General features: G+C 48.5%; 1 protein-coding gene across 1 annotated transcript in view; it reads right to left on the minus strand.

Annotated features, from left to right (window-relative positions):
• The window catches only part of LOC142585342 (transmembrane protein 135-like), a 92,229-nt gene that overhangs the window by 2,715 nt on the left and 67,351 nt on the right, over window positions 1-22,163 (minus strand). The window contains exons 2-10 of the mRNA XM_075696046.1: window positions 18,592-18,719; window positions 17,182-17,274; window positions 15,607-15,640; window positions 15,088-15,153; window positions 10,684-11,070; window positions 9,751-9,918; window positions 7,024-7,164; window positions 4,661-4,759; window positions 1,997-2,064 (exon numbers count right to left, since the gene is read on the minus strand). Coding sequence (XP_075552161.1) covers window positions 1,997-2,064; window positions 4,661-4,759; window positions 7,024-7,164; window positions 9,751-9,918; window positions 10,684-11,070; window positions 15,088-15,153; window positions 15,607-15,640; window positions 17,182-17,274; window positions 18,592-18,719 — 1,184 coding nt within the window. The remainder of the gene's footprint in view (window positions 1-1,996; window positions 2,065-4,660; window positions 4,760-7,023; window positions 7,165-9,750; window positions 9,919-10,683; window positions 11,071-15,087; window positions 15,154-15,606; window positions 15,641-17,181; window positions 17,275-18,591; window positions 18,720-22,163) is intronic.

The following is a 22,163-nucleotide window of genomic DNA, read 5'->3' on the forward strand; positions in this document are numbered from 1 at the left end:
ACAATGTTGTGCGTACCGACAGGGTACCGATTTCGCTTGAAGACGGAAGTGACGCGGCCTATTTCCGCCCGAATCCCCGCCTCGGTGGCGGAGAAAGTGAGAGGGATCCGGCGCGGAGCGAGCTGATCCGAAACGACCAGCGGAAAGCGCGCTCCAGATCGACCAGAGAACAACGCCACATGAGCGCGTGCCCCGGCTAAACAGGTCTAGTACACTATACCTCGGCTTTCCCTGCACTCCTTGCCCCCGCTCCCGGAGTCCCCGTTCGCGGGTGTTTTCTGCTTTCTTATCCATTTTCCTTTCCTAGAGTGTTCTTCCTACAGGTGTTGTTCAAATTTCAGAGAGCGTTCCAATATGAAAAGACTCCCCTTGACTACACCTTTGCGAGAACTCTCAAAACAACGGAGTGCTGTTCAACTCCTTTATGTGGTAGTAACTGTTCTTGCTCCGCGTTTGGCTCGACATTTAAGAATTCTCGCGATTCCCGACAGAGTACCAAGAACGAGTCAATGTACTCCGCTGGGAACACGGGCGGGGGAGGGATGAGGAGGAGACTGCGCGGATTATCAAAGCAGAGTTATACTTGCGCAAAGAGGTATCTGTTACTCCTGCGCCGCCTTTGCTCCCTCCAAGTGTGGATGTATACAGAGTAGCGTTTCGGTTATCCGCGTTAGTTTGTTTTTATGTAGGACGTAATTCGGTTTCTAACTGTGGGACCTTCTGCTAATGAACGCGTGCATTAGCAGGAAGTGCACTGGACATACCGAGCAATAGGCTGGACAAGTGCCGTAGATCGTCCGTAGATCGTACCCTTGCAGATCGTCCGAACAATCTATACCTCTACCTATGCGTATATCTTCCTAGATATCGATCCGCACATCTTTCCGTCCGATCATCTATTTGTTTATCGGTCCATCCGTCCGTTTAGTTATATATATAGCTATCGGAAAGCCATCTATTTGGAAAGTCCACAATAGGCAATCGCCCGGCGTCAAGCTAAGCCGATCCTCGCGGCGGAATTGCGCAAATGTAAGAACTCTAGCTTAATCAACGAGCAACACGCTTACGTCTACAGTTCGCGAAAAGCTGCGAGACACGTCGCGCTCGGCCAATTTACTCCCGCGCGAGCGTCTCGCGGGAATGTCAATCGGAAAGGTCTCGAGAAGTCGTCGATCAATCAACCACCGCTCGTCGGCACTGAGGTGTCGGAATTTTGCGAGAGCAACAGCTCTCACATCAGAAAGATACACGAGGAAAGTAGAAGAAAGTATGGTAGCCTTGCTTTGATATTCTTTCCAACAAGTACCTTTTTTTGTGAGCGTATTTCTTTAACGTGCGACGCCGACAGAGCTGGTGCAAAGAAAAATATAAAAAAGGGGACGAGCACAGATCAGTCCCGGAGTCAGTGCCATAACAATCCAATCGCGGTGGCGTTGATTGCTTAATTATGGTGCTTAAGAATGTTTTGCGCTGTTGCACCTACCGCTTTGCAATGCTTTAAAATAAGTTGCGATTGTTCGTGGTTTCCTTCTGTGTGTGTGTGCTTGTTCCTGAGACCCCCTCCTTTCTTATGGTCAACAGTGGTCGAACAACCAAATGTCGCTGGAGCCAATGTTTCCACAAGATGGACTTATCTCCGTTGGGAGCTAACACAAGTACTGACACAATTCCTTGTTCGACCACCACTTCCAGGCATCCGTCTTCCTGCGGACGTTTTGTCTCGTTTGACTCTTGTAAGGCGCAGGTGGCCAGTCGCGGAAGTTCGTGCTGATCGCATTACGCGCCGACTTGCATCGCGATCTTCCCATGAACGTCATTGACTAGTAACGTATTGGTTCCACCGATAAAAAGCAATAGAAATTCACAACAACATGGCGTGCAACTTAAAACACGCGTGTATAGAGCGACAGATTCACTGGAAACGCCATGCGACGTCATACGAGCAACCTGAAACGCAAAAAAAAAAAGAAGCTCCTTGCATTACGCGCGGACGTACCTGTCGGATGACAGCCTGTTGAGGAAAGCCCAATATGTCGGCCTGAGATTGTGTGGTTCGAAGACAGCCTGGGGAAGAAGAACAAGAAGTAAAAGAACATAAGCGTCCGTGAGGTGGTGAAACGTTCTTGGCCAATCCCCTCAGTAACTATGCGCCGCAATATTTGAGGCCATCATTGTCAACGAAACGAAACACCGACCAGTCTATACATGACCAGGAAACAAAACGCGCACAACATCGAGAATGTAGTGGCACTATTAAAAGATGTGTTGGCGACTTGAAACGCCGCCGTCTATCCCGTGTCTTTCAAACCAAAAAAAAAAAAAAACGTGAAATAAGAGCGCATTTGATGTTTCTATACTCAACCACACGGGATATTTTCCCTGAGGGTTGGGTAAGTCACACAGCATGTGCAGGGGCACTTCTCATGCATGGCTACAATATACACAAACCACATAGAGGCGCACACATGAATCGTGGACAGAACACAGTCACACTTCCACCAGACACACACGTGATCTATATGTAGACATTGGCTATATAGAGCTTTCCTCAAATAATGGCGGTTGAGACTGCGCTGTCTGTTGGCGAAAAATGCCACTCGCGTCTGATATAAACAACTCGTATACTTGTGCATCGTGCTTTCTGGTCATGAACACGATTCCCGCGTAAACCGTCAGTAGCGATTGTCAAAGCCAGCGCTAGCTTTTTCTTTTAATTTCTCCGTTGCGTGTTTATGACAAAGAATGACTGCGCTGGCGCTAGAGGTATTCAGCTGGCGGCGCACATTCCCGCAGGCGGCGCGCGCGCAGGTGTGTAATGATCGGTTGTTTTAGAAGGATAGACAAGTAAGGAAATTACTGCTAACCACATCGCAACTGTCTAGCTACATCTGCTGACAACCTAGAATTCGGTCAGAGAGTGACATTATAGGCAGTGGCTAACGCAAGAGACAGAGAAGTAACAATTAATAGCAAAGGAACTAAAGCCCCAGTGCGGGCCTCGTGGTGGGCTCATGCCTCCTCCTGGCCCAGCACGTTCTTGAACTGCTGCACCAGAAGCGGCCACCATAGTTTTTTTTTTCATCAAAACTGAGAGCTGGGCGAGTTGGTGTGGTTCCATCTTAACGAAAAAGTGCGCGAAAAAGACGTATAGACGAGAAAGAGGGAAACGACGAACACGGGCGCTTTGTTTGTTGATCGTTTCTCTCTTTCTCGTGTACATCTTTTTCGAGCACTTTTTCGTTAAAGATAGTTTCTTCAGACTTTCGTGGGGGAGTGGTGCGCTCCTCCCAGTTTCCGGGACGCTGGCTGTGCGGTAGTTTAGAAAGCATTGTCTTTCTAAAGGTGGTGTTGGCAGGGCACTCCCACAAGGTGTGTTAATTCGACGGATAGGCCCCGCACTGTTTGCAATGGAGGAACCTGGGTCCCTCTCGATATAATGCGCATAATTTGGTGTGTGTAACGTGTGTGTTTGTGCTTTTCGTATGACTGAGGCGTCCTCTCTCGAATGCGTGTATAGGGTGGTGTGTTGAGAAGTGTCGACGCCTCCTTTGCGAGACTAAAAAAAATATATGTAGCCTTTCGTTCCCGCTGCATCTTCGGCTCTTTTTAACGCAAGAGGAACTGAGCTGGTGCCGCAAATCCCCGCCGAGGCGAGCGTCTCGGTCGGCGAGGATCGAGGTGCGTGCTCTGAGCACACTGTAGAACCAATTACACCCTTAAGAGTGAAAAAGGGTGTAAATGTGTCTATAACTCACAGCCTTGTGACGTAGTAGTTCTGCGGAAACCCGCAAGGTGGAGAGAAGTAATGAATAAAGGGAAAATCAGACATCCACCCGTTCGTAGCAATTGCTACAAAGGAGACCCATACGGGTTCCTCGAAAGAAAACGCCTCATTGTTGAAGAAAAATTCGTCCTGGTCCGGGACTCGAACCCGGGACCACCGCCTTTCCGGGGCAGCCGCTCTACCATCTCTACCATACAAATCAGACATCCACCCGTTGTAGCAATTGCTACGAACGGGTGGATGTCTGATTTTTCCTTTATTCAACTCACATCCTTAGGATGTGATTTACATATAACTGACACGCTAAGCGTGTGAGTTATGGACACATTTACAACCTTTTTCTCTTTTAAGGGTGTAAATTATTTGACATTGCTGCAGCGGAAGATGCGTTGAAGGATCGGGTCGTCGCAAAAAAGCTAACGCTCAACATATTTCTATCCACATTGCTTCAGTTGCACGACCATGACCACGGCACAAACTACTAAGTTATACAAGACAGAACCTTATGCAGCTACAAACCGACTGCGCAAAAGGAAGTGGATGCTGTTAAACGTTTTACGGTATGTGTTTGCCGATATGGAAAAATGATGTATTACCGTGCATAAAAGTTCAATGAAAAATAAAAATACTATTTTCCAAACTCCTGCAAAGCTGGTTCGAATAAATCCGAGCTTTCGTGCATGATTTCGCCGCGCCATATATATACATTATATATACATTATATATATATATATATATATATATATATATATATATATATATATATATATATATATTGATAATGGCATACGCGAGCTGCAAAGCGTTCTTCGGCCGGGTGTATATTCAGCGAATTCTGAAATATCATCACGTGCAGTTATAACCCCCATAACTTACCGCGTAGAACAGCACCGCACAAGAGACAGAGTACAGAAGGACGGGCGAGTTGGGCACGCAAGGAAGAACGCCTTTGTCCATCCCTGCCATGTAGACATTCTGCGAGCGTGCGACGCACACGAGACAGAAAAATAAAAAAAGAGGTATAAGTGGTTAGTTTTTTAGCAACACTAAAAAAAGCAACAAATACAGTCGAACCCTAACATCGAATTATTCTCTATATCGAACACGCAAAATTTATAGGTCGATACTTCTGTGAAAAAAGGGCTCCCTCCTAACGAACTGAACGTTGAATACACCGAACTCTGTGTGTATACGACGCCAGCGCCATAGAATCGCTTGAATTGCCGGGATCGCGGCTTTCAGGGATAGCGGGCTGGAGAAGGTGCAAACAATCTCACTCACCGAGAACGCCATTAGAGAGTTTTAGATTAGGAGGACGCAAGCGTTCGCGTCCATCCTCCTAATCTAAAACTCTCTATTATTAGTGACGCTGAGAAACAGTTCAAGGCACAGGCAAAGCTTACCGCCGCGCTACGCGTAGTTTTGAACAAATGGATCACTTCCTTGCTTGTGTTCTCCACTGGAGGTAACAAATTCATGTATTTCACACCACAAAAGAAGTCAGCTTAAGCTGATAGTTTGCGCATATCGTACTGCCGGTATATCGAACTATTTTTAGCTCATAATCCTGTTCGCAATAACCGGGTTCGACTATATAAATCAGCTTATAAGGTTCGGCAGAGTATACTGGCAAAAGAATAGTGTCATATACTTGACGGAAACAAAAATTTTCATTGCTCGAGAAAATGAAGGCCCCAGTAGACATCTGAATTTCGCGCCGAAAGCTCAGCGCCAATGTGACGTCAAGGATTTCAAAGTATTTATACTTTTCATTCTAGCATTTTTGTATACATCTTATAATATTTTTTCTCTTCCTTAAACCTTCTCGATGTCCCTTGTACCGCTACCTATGCCTGTAACGGACCCGGTCATATCAATCCCTTCCCTGCTTTTCTTCCACCAGTGCTCTAAACGTCTCTTGCTTATATCGACAGCTGACCGATTGATGCTTTTGCCGACATTAAATCCAAGAGATTCTAGAAAGTGTACGTTACCTACAGGTCTCACTAGATGAATCCCTTTACATTCCATTATGATGTGCTGAGTGGTCTCCAGATTTTTGCTGCAGCACAGACATGCCTCATCTTGTGAATACTTGCTCCGGTATATGTTTTTGTCCTTAGGCAACCGGCTCGAGCCTCAACTAGCAAGGCATTGCCCTTTGTGTTATCGTGCAAAATTTCCCTTCTAATTTCTTTCTTCTCGTTCTTGTAAATCTCAATGGTCCCTTTTTGTTTCCACTATTTGCATCCAATTCGCTGTCTCCGTTTCTCTTGCGTTCTTTTTGATGACTCCTGGTTGTCTATTTACACTTTCAATTACCCTGTGCTTGGTTTCCAGCTTTCTTTTTTTTTTTTTTGCCTCATCCTCCATTCTCTGTGCACTTTCGCCGCCCATTTACTTTGATCCATGTTCCTGAGCCTTTCTTCAAAACTAACTTCAAGAGAGGTCGAACCCATGCCGCTCTGTATTACCTCATTTGTGGTTTTACCGTGGGTTCACAAAGCTAACCGGCCTACCGATCTTTGGTTAACTTCCAACCCTGACAAGACATCAGATTTGAAGCACAGAATTTCATTTGCGAACGTTAGCGCTGGCACTATTACTGCTTTCCAGCTTCCATGCACCATTTCATATTTATTCTGGCCACAAAGTGGTGCGTTTCACTACTGCTGCATTCCGCTTTCCCTCTGTTTTCAGGTTATCTTGGTCGGTGCTCGAGTAAGCTATTTCTCCGTTTATGTTTACGCCGAGGTATCTATATCGCTTGACTACGGTCAACACTTGCTCTTGAATTAATGCCACGTAATTATTTGTCTGTTCATAAAAGATAACGCCACCCGGCGTCATGAATTTCTACAGCCTCTGCTAATGGTTGCTTAACTGTTTACTGATAAACGATTATTACATTGCATTTTAAAGGAGCCGAATACTAACTCTAGCAAGGTTTGACTGGCGATTCCGCGCCAAAATGGCCCAGAATACGCAAGAATAGTTTGAAATCTGTGACGTCATACCGACGTGTTCACGTTGCGGTTTGGGCGCAAAATTGAAAGAAAGAATACTTGCCCTCTGTTTTCTCCGCTAATGATCAACCTCTCCCCGCAAAAAAAAAAAAAGGGACTTCACATCATTTGAAGTGTCATTAAACGACAGTCGTATTAAGTGGGCAGCAGCTATGTGCGGCGGGGCGTCACAAAACACGGCGCAGCCTGGCATGCGTTGGAGCCATGCCTTACCTCGACAAGTTTCCAGACTAGGTAGAGTGCAATGCTGGGGCTGGGGTACCAGAACATGGAAAGTCCTGCCAGAAGACCAGCCGGCAGGGCGTGCCAGTCGCTGCGACCGTCTCCGCTCCACCGCAGCAGGCAGCTTACCAGCTGGAGACAACGCACCGGGTTTTCACATTCACTCTACCTTAAACGAACTTGGCAACAAAGGAAATAACAGAATAGTGGGAACATATAAAAAAAATGGCATTTATTCCTTCTATGCAAGGATGCGAGATAAACGAAGTATATGCAAGGAAAGGTTCCACCTCGATGGAATACGTTGACAAATCAATGAAGTTCGACTCACCACGAAAGATTACCGAGCAGGTGGTTCGCCCATGCCCGACAACGACGCCTTAAGCTGCCGAGAATTATGCGTATCATCCGTGTGTTTGACTGACTGTCGTGCTGGTGATTGCACACGCATAATTATCGAAGCTGCACAGAGAGCATGGGAAGACAGCGTACGTGGTGACTGCGATTATGTGGCTTTGAATGCAATACCTTTCTTTGCCGGTTTCGCCCGTTTTCGTGGTTGACCAGTGAACGGTGAAAGATGTCCGGACTCGGCAAGGAAAGAGTTAATTTCGTGTGTATATATATATATATATATATATATATATATATATATATATATATATATATATATATATATATATATATATATCGTAAGTGTATTTTAGATATGTGTCGTATTTCTCTGCGCCATACGCCGCCTTTGTCCTCGTAACTCACACTGTTCTCGTGTCATCCACGCTGTATACCTCGCTGACTCAAACAAGCTTGGCGTCATTTAGTTATATTCCAACGTTACGTTAGATTGGCGTTTGTTTGTTTTGTTTGCAGAGGAAAAGAAGTCGCAGTGTCGCGCGTGTCACTTAAGGCCAGCAATCTCTACTGGCCGTATATTATCGCCCTTGTCAGCCTATGGCTACTTCTGCGCGCAGCCACGTCGTGTCAAACATCAGTGCGTATCTCACTTATAGTCTATTTAGTACATTCGTTTGTCCCGTCTTTGCGCTAACTAGCAGCGCGGGGGGGGGGGGGGGGTATACTGTAAGCGCCTACCTAGTGGACAAGTCTGTTTCGCCTGCTGCTGAAGTGCTGATTGGCTGGGGGAGCCTGTCTCCTTATGACGCATACCCCAGCCCAGCCAATCAGAACTTCAGCAGACGAAATGGACGTGTCCACTAGTTGGATGCACACTTACCGAATACCCCCTCCCACCACCACCACCTCTGTCTCTCGGATTGCCAATGCACCGAACTGTCCTCCACGTGCATCACCACGAGCAGGCGTGGGCAGCGTTGAAAACGAGGAAATTAAACACGATGCAGTGTACCTGTGCAGAGAACCGTCGGTTGCGGAGTCCAGAAACGAGGTCACTGAGAAGCACTGGCGCAAGACCTCGGCTGCGTGCAGCTGCCAAGACAAATGTTTAGTATACAAACACGCTTGCTCTGAGCAAAGAGCCAACGTTCGGGGCGAATGTCACGAAGTGACGAAGTGTACACGAAGCAGATCCTTCGTGGGCAGGTCGATCATGTGATCGGTGGCCGCGTTTTCGCGAATTAAGCGCGCTCGAGCGCTTTTTTTTTTTTGTCCGGACAGACAGGAACATCGCCATGCCGTGTGCGCTTCACGAACTGCGCATGACGTATACACTCGGCCACAAAATTATACGGAACACGATATCTGAAAAAGAAAAAAAAAAAGCTGAATACCTGCGCAGCCTCGCAATGCAGCCTTATAGTATTGGCGTTTACAGCTAGCTTCTACCAGTATATGTGAACAATGAAGAACATTGTGGCGTTCTGTTTTACTGATTACTGTTACGGGCTGCTCGTAAAGTGAACGTTTTCTGAGATCCCATAATCCGTAAACTTTTTTTTTTCTTTTGGTTAACGGTATGCGCGTTCGGGATCAATGGACGAGCACATATACAGCATGCATATTGTGATGCGAACCTGGCCGTTAACTTTAACAGGGATCCTCGTGCCACGAAATAACATTCATACACAACACCGCCCGCCCTCCCCCCCCCCCCCCCCCCATCCCTACAATCTCCCATTTTACCAAACTTTCTGTTGAAGAAACCTTATACAAATAAATTCAGACATTCTGTCGGCTGTACGTAGGCTTAGTGTAGAATATTTCACCTGCCACAAACTAGCCTTTTTGCCTATATGTATGCTTACCACAGACGAAAGTCCTTAATATGTATTTCCTCTGATCTATCCGGAGATTCATCCGAATGAATTAGTTACGAAAGCCTGCGGACGTTAGTGTGAAATGCGTAAGGCCGTGGGTTAATTACAGACCGTCTGTATATAGAGACAGCCTGTTGACCTATGGCCTTTCACTTTTTATGTATATGCATGCTTGAATGAGTTGCTTGTAGTAGCTCCATTCAAGTGGTATATTGCGGGCAAGGCTAGTCAAATGACGTGGAAGGACAGACAATTGCCAGCGCTACCATTGCTCCGACGTTTGTTCCTTTCACGTCCCTTTGTCTGTCGTCGTGCGCTACCATATACAGTAATGTCTACAGACAACCTTTACAGATTTTATAGGAAAACTTTACAGAGGCTTCCTATAAGCTATGCAAAATACGTTTTTTTTTTTTCAAGGGTAAGTGCGACTCTTCGTGGATTCGCTTTCACCAGCTCCAAACAAGCCGCCCCCCTAAATTACCCTGTAGATGCCAGCGAAGGAGCCAAGGAATGCGCCCAGCCAGAGGTTACTCCGCCGGAAGAGCACAGGGTAGATGCAGCTCGCGTCCTGCATCAGGCGACGCCTCGCGGCCACCAGCCGAAACAGCAGCCGCAGGCCACAGCCCAGCATGAAGGGGCGCAGGAAACCCTGCAAGTTGACGCAGCGTAAGCACGTCCATACCCCACAACCCGAAACACGTACAACACTGATAAAGCCAGTGATCGGCGCATCGCATACAACCACGCATGGCGCGAGAACAGATTGCTATCGCCAGTGACTGAGCGTGTACCCCGCTTGGATGAGTGCTCTTTTGACGCGTCGTGCCCGTGGACACTACAGCTGTAATAAATGCTCGGTCAAGCTTATAGCGGCTTTGCAAGGCACGTACCATCTAAGCGAGTTCTTTGTATGTAGCAATAGCTGCGGAACAAGCTGGATGTCTGAAGTTTTGCAGCCGCCGTACACGACTAAAGCAGAAATATTAGATGACTGCATCATTCCCTCAATCCATACTCACCATGAACGGAGAAGGAAAATAGAATGAAGGTGTAAGACCTGAAGCCTGCCGTTGAGCACATATACTTTGCAGCCCACTCGTAAATGAGTGGAACAGCGGGCCGAGGTTAATGTAGCCTATAGCAAGCTATACATAAACTAAAAAAAAAAAAAGACGTGGCTCGGTGCTCTCGCAGGTGGTTGCTAGGCAACGCGAGGCGGCGCACAACTGGGCTGAGTTTTCTGGTAACGCTCCACGGCGGAACTAAAAGCTTAAGCAGCTCCGCTGTTAAAAGAACAAGCTATCCAAATGCCGTCGCGGTGCATAGCTCTGCAGCGTTCATAGCAACCCCCGCAAGGGCACGCGCCTCTAACAATCCCTGCACTTCGCGCGAGCTACCAGAACACGTGGCCCACCTGAAAGACGTGCGCCACGCATCCCCGCTTGTGACCGCAGGACCAGTGCCTGGCGTTCAGCCCCAGCGCGGCGAGCCTCTTCTGCATGCCCGGCCCTTGGTCGTCGAGCAGCCGAGACGCGTAGTCGACGAGCTGCCTGGCCTTCTCCTCGGCCTCGCCGCGGCCGGCCAGGTCCCCGGGGGGGCTGTCCACCCCCGCGCGCAGGATGGGAGGGGTGGGCGAGCCGCCCGACGAGCTGGGCGTGTGGGAGCACGAACTGCCGCCGGACGCCAGCACCTCCTCGCGACCCACGATGAACTGGAAGGCCCGGCTCACCGGGTCGCTGGAGAAGCCGCTGCGCCGGATCACGTACAGGAACAGCGCGGACGCGACGCTGAACAGGATGACCTGGGCGCGCGACACGGACGGCGAGCTGTAATAGATCTGTGGACTTGCGCAAGCGCCGCAAGAGAGCGCGTCTCTACGCCTGGAAGGATTCGCGAGATAGGCATACTCCCCGCCCCCCACCCACCCCCCACGATTAGGTCACCTGCCTGTTTAAGAACACCGCAGTGACGAAAAACTCTCCTAGCGATCTCTGTCATCATTCATCCGCAGCCCTCCTGTCCGCAATCTTCCTGATCTCATCATACCGCCTATCCCTCTGTTGCATTCCAGTGCGTTTCATTGCCCTTGCTACCCTTTCTGTTGCTTTAAAGACAACACATTATCTGCTCGCAGTCGTGAAAACAAACATCGTTTATTCAAGGGCTCCTCTAAGTAGCAACGTCGCACAATGTGTCACAGGCTGACTTTTGACTATATATTTTCGTACTCTTCTGCCTGTGGCGTCGGTGTTAAATTTCGGGCAGCGATAGCCAGCGCTCTGTACGACAATGACCTAAGGTGAACTTGCGTCGCAGCGATCTTTCGACTTTGAAGGTTGGCAGCCGGGAAAAAAAGAATTGGGGAGGGGAGAGGGTAACGTCTACAGGGCGGCTCGGGAATGAACGAAAGCTTGATCAGGCGAGGCGCTGGTATACACCGCTGAATAAACACGTCCTTCATTTGGGCTATATATACACGCAGATTACAAAACTGCATTTCTTTTTCTTCGTCAACCTTGTTCTTTCAACCTTCTTTCTTCGTCTTCAACCTTCTTTCTTCGTCAACTTTCTTCGTCTTTTTCTTCGTCAGTTACGCTTTTTTTTATTGATATGGTATAAGGAGATGTTGGCGCACAGTTTAAGGCGCCGGCTACTCCTCATCTCTTGAGTGGTTCCGGCATGCATCGTACAGGGTTCAAGGTTACATATCAAATAGTCTTTTCACACAAGCACCAGGACTTGTCACGCAACGTTTCCACAGGAAGACTATGACGTAAGGAACACATGGTACATACAATATACAATGTAAATGTCTCCACACTTATGTAGATGAAAGTCTCAAAAGTATTGTCGCCTAATAACACGTTGTCTAGTCAGCGGGTGGTACATACATCGTGAAAATGCATTATCACATACAGTCACAACAGAACAGTCAACATAATTCACAAACAGATGGATATATACAGTGACAACGAAATGAAGGGAACAATGAAAGCGCTAATAACGTCCAGCAATGCCGCTGTCTTCGAGAAAAGTCTCTTTCACCCTTGCTCACGAGTTCACCCAATCATCAGGTCGCATCACTGACGACCATTCAGTCGTCTCGAGACGACTAAATTGTCGTATAATGGTCGTTTAATGGCTTTTGCTGGGTGGCGTTTGCGTGTTTTGACAGATACGCGCGATGCGCTCGTTGAGTGAAAACTTCGGAAAAGTGCGTCGCTCTTACGCACGCAAGTGACGTCGACGTGGAATGATTACCTAATGGTCTTAGTTAATGGGCTTACATGCACAAGAAACATTTGCGAGGTGTGCGAGCGGGCCATAGTTATCTTTGCACGTCGGACTTGACGCGAGATCAGTGCATTTGCAGCGAGGTGAGAAACCGAACAGAAAGGCAAACCGAGAGACGAAACGCAACGTTGAGTTTGAATCAAATGGACCCTGTAGCCATGATCTACGAGTTTCTTCATAAAATTTTCATCTACGCCGTCCAGCCGTCGTGGATGCGTTCCAGCTATATATGCATAAGAGAGGGATGTGCTTGGGCGTCGCGTGCGAAAGCAAGGGTTTTCATTGATTGGTCAATGGGGTTTAACATCGCAAAGCCACACTGGGCGAAGGGGGGGGGGGGCGGGTCGCTTGTGGGGCTATGAGCAGTGGCGTAGCTAGGTCGTCTGGCCCCCGGGGCCCTTAGCTCTTCTGTCACCCCCCCCCCCCCCCGGGTGTAGTCGAGGAAGGCGAGGATATCGACAATTTTCGGGTGTTTTCAGACGTATATGACACCCCCCCCCCCCTACTGGCCCCGTGCACCCGGGGCCCACGGCCCCCCGGCCCCCCCTGTTGCTACGCCACTGGCTATGAGGAATGCCACATAGGAGGTAGGAAAAAAAGAGGGGAAAGGGTGCAACAGCGATAGCTTTTTTTTCTTTCCTCGCTGACCGCCGTATATTCAAGGATGCGCTATCGTGAGCAATGTGAGCGGAACACGTGAACGCGCGGCAAATAGCCTCGAAACAGAGTTCTAGAGCGATACGCGGAAGGCGCTGTCGAAAACAGAGGGGAAATGAGGACGCTCTTCAGCTAACTGTTGGCGCTCCCACGGCGCCTGCGTTTGTCGAAAACGGCAGCTTACGGCATCTCATTGGCCGCCGATAAGGCGATTACGTGCACAGTAACTTACAGCGAGCCATTTTTTTAGTCATGCTTTTTTTTTTAGAGCGCAGCTTTTAGGCGCCCGTTCCTGCGTTTAGCGTAAGGTATCTTCAGATACACGCCCATGGGACCTGATGTATATCTATATGGAGAGCATCGTGTCATGCGTTTCAGACAGACGGAGAGATTTCCCAGGGAAGTAGCTTTCGAATGGTTGCGCTTCAAAGCAGCGCTGCTATTGGCCACGCTTCGGTGCACAAAGTTATCAGTCGCCGCAGTATCAAGCGGCTTTATCAATGTGAGCTGGCGATGCGAAGTTCCGCGCTTTGTATAAATTGACGCATAAAGAGACGCATAAAGAGGCGTGGGAGTGCCAACAGTCATTAGAACAGCGTCCTCCTTTCCACTTTGTTTCAGACGGCGGCCGCCACGTATCGCCCATTTGGATTGTAAAACTTTATTTGTCCAACAGATGTAGGGAAGGCTTTAAGTCTCTTCCCACCTAGACGACGGCCAGGAATCCTTGGACCCTAGCGGCGATTTCGGCCAGTTGGACGGTCTTCAGTTGAATCTCCGGATCGGAGCTGAGTAATAAGGTCTCCCATTGTTCTAAAGACTTTATTCTTCCCTCAGAGGGAGCCTGTGGGCATTCCCACAGAATGTGATTAAGATTAGCCCTGGCTTTACATAGCTTACACTGGCTGGAGTACTGACCCGGGTAGTAGAGGCTGCACGACACCGGGCTTGGAAACGAGTTGGTTTGCAGGCGACGTACGCCAAGTGGAGGCCTGGTTCTTGTTTAAGGATGCATCAGCCGGAGGATATTTAACCCGCCCTAGTCTGTAGTGTTGTGTGATTTCTCTATAGCACACTAAGCGGTCTCGCCCCGTGAAGCCTTCGGCTAGCCCACCAGCTCGGAATGTAAGTCCTCGAGCTAATTCGCCGAGGACTTACATTACAAGCTAAGCCGCCTCGTTCCCAGCGAGGGAGGCGTGCGCAGGTGCCCAAATTATTTCAATTTTCCTGCTCATATAGCAGGGTTCGAGGCTATCTGACACGCGCTCCTGTGTTCCCGCTCATATTGCTCGCAATAGTACGCTCAATAGAAATTCTGCTAAACTTCCTCGACAACGTAGCCTTTGATGCTTCCATTATCCATCTCCGTATATCACATGGTTTCATTATCATCCGTTTTTATGCACATCGCACAAGGCTTAGGGGCGCCGCGATGACGTCACTCTGCGAAGCTAACGGCGCTTGCGAACTCACTCACACTCAACAACGAGAAGTACAATGCAGAAACACTACAAGATAGCTTTCGCGCTATAATTCCACCGAGACGCGGCCACCGCGGCATGCACGAATCGAACCCGCGACCTCGCCGCGCTCGGCAGCAAGACACCGCAGCCCTCCGAACGCCCCCGGCGGTATGCCCGCCGTTGACCCGCGCCGCTCCAAATCCGCGTCCATCGCCATCGCGCGCTGTTGCAAGGCGCCGAAATATTAAGCCTCGCTCATTTCCTCCTTCCTCGTGTTGCGAAACACGTCTGTTGCCTAATCTGACCTCTCGAAGATTACGGTGACACATATACACACGTACACACAGACGCCAGCATGCAGCGGAAATAAAGAGACCCGACGCAAGCGACGATTCCACACTCACCTCGCCATGCTTGATCGGTCGGATCTCGTTGCGGGAGACTCTCATGCGGAAAATGGTCTCCGAGGCCTGCGTGTAACACCGGCAGAGGCGTGAGAACAGGTCGCCCTCTAAGCTACAGCTCGCCGCAGCAAGTAACCTTGTAGCCGTTGAGGACGCTTCAGAAGCGTAGTGTGCGAGATTTAACTGAACAATAACCATGCGCAAGTATACGTGCCGGAAGCAGAATACTTCCAGTTGGGTGCTTCTAAGGCACACTCCAGTAGAAAGAAAAAAAAAAAAGGAGAAGTATGCGCGTACAAAATACACCTTCATCGCACACAAGAGATGTTGGAATATGAAACTAGCGCTCAAACACGGGGTCATTTAAGCGAAAAAAATTAATATTACTTGAGGATTTTTGTTTGACTGGCAAACAATCTTGCCGAAGTTATACGCATCTTTCCGTCGCGAAATAAATTTAGTGGAACAAAACTGAATATAATTAAAACAAACATGCTTCCAAGAAGTTGCTATACTCACAATGTTGCAGACGTATATTGCAAGCGCTTGCCTCCTGAAACGGAAAAGGGAAGAGATTTTAGTTGCATCCCTTTTTTTAATTTTTGGAAAGGCAGAGGCCGTCCTGAGCTCGTGCCTGCTACTCTACACTGGGGAAGAGAAGAGGGAAGGGGAAGATAAAGTAACGTGACGAATGAACCTGAGGAGAAAGAACAGAGTGGATGCATGTCAACGTTACACAACGACCCGACTAAAGCCTTGCAACGTTTTTTTTCGGGGGGGGGGGGGGGCGCTAGAACACGCAGTTGAATAAAGGTGGTGTACATGAGACACGGAGCGCTTCCCGAATGTAGCGTAGCCAGAAATTTTTTTCCGGGGAAGGAGGGGGGAGGGGGTCATCCACTTCGCCGTGGACCGATAGGGGGAGAAAGGGGGGAGGGAGGCTGGGAAGGCCCCATACTAGCACGCAGAAATTTGGGGAGGCAGGGAGGGACACGTGCCCGGTGTGCCACCCCAGCTGACTACATCACTGTTTCACGTGTCTTGTACCACTCTTTTTCTTTGTCCGAGTCTCTTAGCACAAAAGGCATTTCGCAATGCGTAACCGACACGCCCAAATCTCCACTCTGCCCACTAAAGTGCCACTCGTCCGGTTCGGCGGCACGCAGGAACTCTAAAGTTTTCGTTGTTTTTAGCATTAGGCCGAGAACAGTACCCTCGATCCAACAGTGGCTGGCTGCTGACGCTGGCTATGGGAAACTGTCCAGCCGCTGAAGAAGAAAAAATAAACTGTGCCCCCGGGTCTATGTTGCTTAGAGCAGCGCGACTAGCTCGGACACTCGCGAGCCCTGATGACCGCGTGTCAGTCGAAAAAGAAAGTTCACACAAATAAAGAACCCAGCCATACAGCGATAAACACTTCCATGCACAACATCGCATAGAAAGAAGCCGTTGAATTCGCAGCGTACCTGTTCTTAATTAGCGTTTCACACTGACCGTACGCGCCTGAGCTTGACGCCACAGACATCGGTGAAGAGAAGCACGAGCAGACGAAGAGAAAAATGCGCCGATACACACCTACTAAAAGCAGACGACGACGGGCAGACAAAATGGCCGACGATACAGAAATACGCGAAAAGGCGCACAAAAATCAGCATTAAAGTTGAGGACGGCAATGAGGGTCATCGAAACGGACCGCTGCGGCACGTCATCGCACAAGCCCGGAAGCGTTTGAGCGTCGTATCACTTACGTATAAGTCCTTTCTTTCTTTTTTTTTTCACACAGCGTGATTCTCGACCCCCCACCTATACCCATAACTAACCCCCTACTATCCCCACCCTTTACGAGCGATGGGAGATCATGCTATCCAGCCCCGCTCTGCGAGACCAGCTCCGACTGATCCACAGGGGCCAGGCGGCCCTGGTAGCACATGGAGCCCATGAAGAGGGAGCCGCCCCATCAGACGCTTAACGCGCTCCATTTCATTATGGTCCAGTAAAGTTTCTCTCTCTCTCTCTCTCTCTCTCTCTCTCTCTCTCTCTCTCTCTCTCTCTCTCTCTCTCAACTATCGAGCAGCGCATGCGCCCAAGACTCACCTGCTCTTGCGCTCGAGCAGGATGGCCATGAGGCTCGCCAAGAAACCCGGCAGGTAGGACGCATTCAGGAAATTGAAGCGGCCCACCAGCTTCCTGCGTTGGACAAGCGTGGGAACAACAAGACATGCCACAATATAGTAGATGAGAAGTCTCACATGTGAAAGCACTGCTGCACTCAGCACAGCAACTGCAGCTTCAACACTGTGCTCGCGTTCAGGCAAAAATCCGCGCAGAATGAAACAGTGAGGATGATTTATTCATTCATTCAGGTGTCCCAAACCAGCAATGGGACAATGGGAAAAAGCATCGTGGAGGGCTGCGGAATCATGTTAATGCTATCTATGTCTGACATAATGGTTCTGCGGAAACCCACAAGGTGGAGAGAATTAATAAAGGGAAAATGAGACATCCACCAAAACGTAGCTAAGTGCTAAAAAGAAAAGCCATGCGGGTTCCTCGAAAGAAAGGCTTTGCAGTTGAAGAAAAATTCTTCCTGGGCCAGTATGGGTTTCCTTTGTAGCACTTAGCTACGTTTGGATGGATGTCTCATTTTCCCTTTATTAACTATCTAAGTCTACTTAATTGACAAACACCCGAAGCTGCACCAGCCAGTTGATTCCTTGACTCACTTGATGCACTTGACCCGCTTACTGAGATGTCCCATCGTGATTTCAGAAATCAATTGATTTGTGAAGTAATGCTAGGGACTGCGTCTCGAGGGGGAGAAGCGTGGAGCATAAATAAGATGACTTATGGGCGCACATTTTGACCGAGCATACACACAGGTGTGTATGTGTTCTGTAAACTCAGTTGCGTTGGTGCGCCTGTGTTGGAGTTTTCGTTTGAGCACTAACAGAGCTTCTTGTCCGTCTGTTTGTCATCGATCGCCCTAATAGGGAATATCTTGTTTAAAACGCCAATATTCGCTGACAGTTGCTTTTCTGTAGGGAAAGAAAACCAAGAACACCCTTCTTTCTATAATACAAACATAAAAGTATTTCACAGCTACCAGCTTAATATTCTCTCAACACACAATGAAACCAATATTATTTCGCATTTTTGTTAACAATCCTTACTTTAAATTTTTACGTTACTCTTCGACCCCTAAATGCAGACTTCTCGGCCTGTTTCCCTTAGTGGTTGAGTGCAACTGTATAAGGAACAGGCAAGCAAGCAAGAACAAAGTGGCGGAGTTCAGTGCATAGGAGAATGCCGCTGTCGCAGTGAATGCGTTCAGAACCGAACGAATTGCTCAAGTATGCCTCTTTCTCTCTTTCTTTTTCTGTATATGAGGGTCCCCAAAGCCTCCGGTAAAAGTAGCATGCGATCCACTCGCCCGAGGAATGCGCTGAAAGCGGGCGATCATTTTGTCTTTCGCGAGCTACGCAGCCCCGATCAGCGTTCACACACCTGAGCGAGCAGAAGACAGCGATGAAGGCGAACGCGTTGAAGCTCAGGAAGAAGGAGGAGATGAGGACAGCCCGGAGAGTGCGTTTGATGGTGTCGCTATCGTAGCGCTTGCTGTACACAAGGGACGCCTGCAAGGACAGAGAGGGTACACGAATGAATTAATAGAATTTATTGATAGGAAAGACAGAGAGGTCGACCTGAGCTAGTGCGCTCTAGTCTGCTACTCTGCACTGGGGAAGAGGGAAGGGGAGTGAAAGTATTGGAATGGATGATGATGATAAGAGAAGTGGTAAGTGCTTATGTACATGAGACAGTTGCCTCGCTAGAGCCGCTCGTCGAGCTTGGTGTCCTGCAGGAACTTCAACAATACTTTTGTTGCACGCATTGTAATGTAAAAACAAATAAGGGAGGAAACAACGAGACACGAGAAAGACGTACGTCGATGCATCTAGGCAGTCTCATTGAAAAAAAAATTTTTTAATGCGAAGCATTACATGTCCCGCGAGGCAGAAAGCCGGCATTGTCCGTAACTAATGGCAGGAAAGATCATCATCCGCGTGGATTAAGGTGGATTAAGGTAGAGTTTGAATTTAAGGTGATAACTTGGAGACAGTCGTAATGCTCCGGCATTAGAATCACGCAAGGATACTCAAGTGACTCAATTTCTTTTTCGGGAGGATTTGCCACGAGACATATCAAATGAGACTGAAAATAATCAAAGGAGTCTTTGTAAGACCGTGGCGGCTTGGCCTAGTCGGTACATACTCTACAGGGGAACGGCTCGAGAAGACGAAGGACAAGGGGAACACACACACACCAGCGCTGTTTTGTGTTCCCTTTCATGTCCTTCGTCTTTCCGCGCTGTTCCCCTGTAGAGACTAATTCTGCATCGTGCAAGAACTGCGGCGACTGAATTGAATTCTGGGGTTTTCTACGTGCCAAAACCGCGATTTGATTAAGAGGTGCACGCCGTAGTGTCGTACACTTCGGATTAATTAACACGGGAGCTTTTGCACTTCGACCCCCATCGAAATGCGGTGGCCGCCACGGCCGGGATTTGACAACGCAGAACTGATGTAACCGAGATCAAATTTAGCAAACATTAGTGGGAGGAAAGGTAAGACCATGTTATTTATGGGAAATATTGTGGCGAAGTAAAATTTGCGTGAATCGCAATAATTTCTTAACAAGTGCTAGAAAGCGTTTTAAACTGAGTTGCCATGTATACGGAAACTTTTTTTTTTAAAGTCTACTTTAATCACAGGCAACCGCTTCTTGTTGCAACTGCTCGGACGCTTGAATTTCCGTTGTGATTGTGCAAGGTCGCAAAAGTCTGCTGCCGCTCTTCAACACGTATAATTTCACCTTTCCACAGCCCCCTGCGCTTAATTGCAGTCCTGAAATTTAATTTCTAACTCGCAATAATCCACCCATTTCTTGGCCAATACCCCATAGTGGGTATTAGAAAAAACAGAACCAAAGAAACAGTTGTCAGTCCACTAGCTCTATATTTAGAGTACAGGAACTATGAGAGAGGACTCTGGATTATCTTGACAGCCTATTCTTTCTTTACTTGCACCAAAGCACGGTATACACGAACGTTCTCCAGTTCCAAACCCGCCGGAATGCTGCCGTCGCGGCGAACAGTCACACCCGCGACCTCGTGTGCCGCAGCCGAACGGTACAGCCACTGATCCGCCGCAGTCGGTCAAGTTTAGTATATGGCCAACTATAGGATTCCTAATACGGATTTTGCTAAATCTATCACCATAGAGACCCAGCTGTGAATTTCAGCGATAGTAGAAAGCTAAATTTAGGGTCACGGAAGTATACGGGCGGGCTCCCGAATTGACAGGGAGTTCTAGCGCACCCCCCCCCCCTCTCCTATATTGTAGCTAAATCTCTCCGAATAACTAAGAGTACAAGTAACAGCAGGTGCAAAATTCAAAGTTACACGAGTTTTTGAAAACAGGCCGACCCCGTACTCACACTATATACGATTTCCTAATATGCAATAGCCACGTGTCTACTGCGTTTCCGAAGCTCGAACTCTGGATCTGCCGTTAGTAGCTTACGGGGAGCTTCCTTGCTCCCTAATAAGCAGACTAAGTTTCAGTCGACACTATTACGACTCCTCAATAGTCCACACGAAACAGGGGTTCCCAGGAAGATGGAGGCTTAAAGTGATGAGCAGAAGTCAAACAAGTATGTCACTGAAGCAATTAGCCGTTTCGACAAGGGGTCTTAAATGCCTTCGCCAGGGCAGCAGATGGTTTTCTTAGTAGCGTTTTTATGCACGCTTAGCTCACTATTTCCCGCACCTTCAACGGGTACTTTTGAATACTTCCGTTTCAGTTACTCAACACTACGCACAGGCTTATTCTCTTCTCTTCCAGTGAGGGCGCACGGAGGGGTAGTGAGATACGCCTACGTTATAACGCTGCTAAGAAAAGCGGTCGCCACCCTACGAAGACGAGTCCCTTTGTCGAAACAATGGCTTCAGCGACATTCCTTGTTCGACTACTGCTCACAACTCCCTTAATAGGGAACTTCGGTAGTATCACATCGTGTTGCCCTTCACAAAAAGTCCCCAATGCGGAGTTTCGTTACTCCCCAATGAGGAGACTACGTCCTTACTGCTGTTACAACTCCTTAACAGGGAGCTTTAGTAATATTTAATCATGCTGTCCGTTAGAAAGGGAAAAAAAAGGAAGGAATGAAACCGTACGAGGGAAGGAGGAAGAAGTAAAAAACACGCGACCAAAGGTGTTATACAGACCCGGAGAACAGTTCGAACGACTGCCCTCTGGTGCGGACGCAGTGACAGCGCGCGCCTTGCGACAACGTCGTCGACCTTTCACTCAACATGCAATGCAATTTTAGCACGTGCGAAGCCCGGCTCTTTCGCTCGAGTGCGCGCGCGCGCGGCGAAGGTGTCTTCGTGTACGCCACTTCCTACTCGGGCGCTTCCACGCGGAAGGGGGAAAGCAAAACAAGTAAAAGATAAGACGAACGTAGGAAAAGGGGTGCCCACGCCTGAATCGTCGCCGTCGTCGCCAGCAGCCCGTGCAAATGTTCACGAGCAAGCGAGCATAAAAGGCGCTGGGGCGCGGCGCGCATCGAGCGTCTTTTGGCGCGATTCGCGCCGCGTTCTGGCTTCCGGGAGTCACTTTTCTTTTTTCCGAGCCGAGCTGATTGAAACGTTAGAAAGTAAGCGGCGACGGAAAGACGCGGACACGCAAGACGAGATTTCTTCGAGTCGTGCATATATGCAGTTCGGCATAAGCCACTGGGCGCGGGGATTAAGGCCATTTAACTCCCCCAAGTTATTTCGCAACGAATTAAGCGTGCAAATCATCATACCTTGCTGGTGAAGCAGCGCACCGACACGGACACAGTGAAGACAGAAAAGACGACACTCGCTACACTCGTAACTATGTAGTTTCAGAACACATACTTCATATTTATATACCTGCGCACTCTCAGGCGTCAAAGATAATCAAGGCAAGATTAAAGGCATTTTTTAAAAAATCATTTGCCCGCGCATACTCCGGCTTGAAAGATATGACACC

This window comes from Dermacentor variabilis, chromosome 6, assembly GCF_050947875.1.
Source record: "Dermacentor variabilis isolate Ectoservices chromosome 6, ASM5094787v1, whole genome shotgun sequence".
Classification (NCBI taxonomy): domain Eukaryota; kingdom Metazoa; phylum Arthropoda; class Arachnida; order Ixodida; family Ixodidae; genus Dermacentor; species Dermacentor variabilis.